Here is a 2,834-nt window from a genome sequence, read left to right on the forward strand (position 1 = left end):
TTAGACAGTATTTTCATGCGCAATAACCAACATTATTGATTTTTAACTTCTCTATATTGCAAAATACTCATACTACCCCCACACTCCAACAAGAAATGTTACACTGCCACCTCCTGGCAAAAAACTACAAATTCACAAAATGAAAGCCAAGACTTGTATTTATTTTTTTCTGACACTTTATAAAAGTTTAACATATAAATGACGACTAGCTTCTAAAACAGGCCGATAACAGGAAAGTAAAGAAAACAGCAGTTGTTGAAGTAAACTGACAAATTTAGATTAGAATTAGAAATTTAGCCATTTAGAAAATATTTACATTGATGGAAGAGCCTGACAGACAAGTGGTAAACAGCGAGGAAGGAACGAGAGGTGTAAAATCTATAAGGGGCAGCAGGTGGCGCTATAGCTCATGATGATCTGGAGCTTTAAATCGCGTCGGCCCTCTTGTACGCCACCATGCTGTTCACCTTGTGGATGGAGGTGGTGAAGGAACGCAGGCGAACCTCCTCCGATTGGTCGATGATCTGCGGTCCGGACTCCTCCCACTTGTCGGGAACCACCAGGTCTTTGTCGGTGTAGACCAGGAGGTCGAAGGCACCTGGAGGGGAGGGATCAAAGTAAGGGTTAACACACCGCCTACCTTTACACGCCTTCAACTGTAATAATTCATCTAAACATTCAGACTAAGTTTGGGCATAATTTGTCCCACGGTCAGTCACTCCTGATACTCACATGGCGTCTCAAGCAGAGGCAGGAAAGTGACGGTGGCTGTGATCTGTCTTATGACGGAACGGATCTCATCCTGGATCGTCTTGATGGATTTCTCTCTGGGAGCACTGGGAACATGGAAGAAGAACACAAGTTAGCACGACTCATCTACAGTAAAGGTCGCGGCTTGCTGTATCTGACACGCCAACAACAATCCAAAGCGGCAGATCAACCAGTGATCACCAGGTATAGAAAGTTCCATGAAGACAAAGGAAACATAGCGTTATATCTAATGTCTCAGCGCGTACCGACCTGCTCTCCTTGGCCGACTTGTCACACTCGATGTCGAACTGCCATCTCTCCAGCACCTCGTTGGTTTCCAGACACGTGATGACCAACACCAGCTTCTGCACTGTGCACTCAAACAGCCACTCTGAAAGGAAATCGACAACCATTCATGCACCCGACACATTATGGAATTGTTGGTGAACTTGTAGACACGGCGACTTCTTAACACAGAAAAGTAGGGTTGCAAAATTCATATTGCAATTACACATCGACTAAAATCTAAAGTAAAGTCGGTGCATGGCAGCCTATATTTAAGGCCTTATCTACATTAACCTTTAAACCCCAGACTGACTGTTTGCATATTTCTTGTCCCACTGAGCTCATTCTGGAAAGTTCCGGTAATAAATCTGGAACATTCAGAGTGAAGTTTGCTCAGTGCATATTGATTTAGCAGCAAAAACCAAGACTGGAAACTACTCAGGAACTATAAAAATACTATCTCTGGGGAAGGACGGTTACCACCCCCTCTTTGTACAGTGCTAGAGCGTCACTCAGTGGTCACCTTTGAGCTGAGACACCACGTTGGTCAGGTAGTTCTTCAGCTTGCCGTCTGTGGTGAGCTGAAGGCTCATGTCGTACTGGCTGACCCTGGTGAACGTCTCTGGTGGGTAGATCCCACGCTGGTAAAGGATGCTGTTGATGCCAAACGCTGGGTCGGAGAGAACCAATCATGTGTCACGCTTAGAACATGTAACTGTTTGAACCAAATCTAAAGTATATATATGATCAAGTACTTTCATATACACAGGTGCAGATTCTTTGTAATTCTATTGAAAGTCAGACTATTTCAATTCAGAGCAAACTTCATTCTGCACTTGTTCATTGTGCTTTCAAACAATCCATACATTTGATGAACAATGCTTTCCCTATTACTCTTTTATATAGATGATGTGTTTAACCAATCCTGTCCTGTCCCTCCTCTACAGATCATTCCTACTTATGTTCTATACCAATCTGTAGATACTTCCGTATATAGCATTTAAATGCCCATTTTCGTGCTGCTGTGAAACGTCTTTAACAATCAAAATACTTTTTTATTTATGCGCAATTAGTAAAAAACTACTATTTTTGTGCTACTTTTAGCTTTAATGATGACGTCATTCGGAGGGGACAGGCAAGTCACTGAAGGCAAAAACTCGGTTCTGCCTGATATTTAATTGATCGATCAACTTCTAAAACAAGCTAATTTCTGCCGAATTTTTCGCTGAAACGACGACAGCGAAATCGATCAACATACGAACATGTAACATAAGATGGCGACGCGTTTTAGTGCACTTTAATGCAGCAGTGCCCGCAGCGTGTCCGGTAGCTTCGCGTTAGCAGCAGCTTTAGCGAAAACGTTGAAAAACCATTCATAAACGATCGCCGTCGCTAAAAGTGACTCACAGAAGAACTCGGCCACCAGCTCCGCGCTCCCCCGCAGCGTGATTCCTTTTAACGTGCTCGTCATTTTCCTTTATGCCGTTTTTTCGCCTCGCAGTTATGAAGCTTTGTTGTTTTCCTGGAAGCTTCAGTCTCGCGCGTTCAGTTTGAATCTGCCAGCGTCTTAAATTCATGCGCGTGCGCGAAGAGGCTTAGTTGCCACCGCCCTCCGTTGCACTTTCCAATATCGACCATGAGAGGGCAGCAGTGCGTAGTAACCACATAACATACTGCAATGAGTCTTACTAGTCTCTTATGCTGTTAATCATACGAATGATACTAGGTGTCTTCTTCTTTTTCGGTAGTAAATATTAATATAATGTGATTTGTGTTGTTCTTCCATTCTTACAATAATA

The 2,834-nt window shown here is 43.2% G+C and overlaps 1 protein-coding gene across 1 annotated transcript; it reads right to left on the reverse strand.

Annotated features, from left to right (window-relative positions):
* Positions 1-201: 201 nt before the first annotated feature.
* mad2l1 (MAD2 mitotic arrest deficient-like 1 (yeast)) lies at positions 202-2,606 on the reverse strand. Its single transcript, XM_076152002.1, has 5 exons — positions 2,443-2,606; positions 1,559-1,705; positions 1,021-1,141; positions 733-836; positions 202-598 (listed from the first exon to the last, which is right to left on the reverse strand). The coding sequence occupies exons 1-5, from the start codon at positions 2,504-2,506 to the stop codon at positions 426-428; spliced, it is 609 nt and encodes a 202-aa protein (XP_076008117.1). The 5' UTR covers positions 2,507-2,606; the 3' UTR covers positions 202-425.
* Positions 2,607-2,834: the final 228 nt, after the last annotated feature.

Source organism: Genypterus blacodes, unplaced genomic scaffold (genome assembly GCF_046128005.1).
Source record: "Genypterus blacodes isolate CSIRO-AG114 ecotype Tasmania unplaced genomic scaffold, CSIRO-AGI_Gbla_v1 ptg000002l_1, whole genome shotgun sequence".
NCBI lineage: Eukaryota > Metazoa > Chordata > Actinopteri > Ophidiiformes > Ophidiidae > Genypterus > Genypterus blacodes.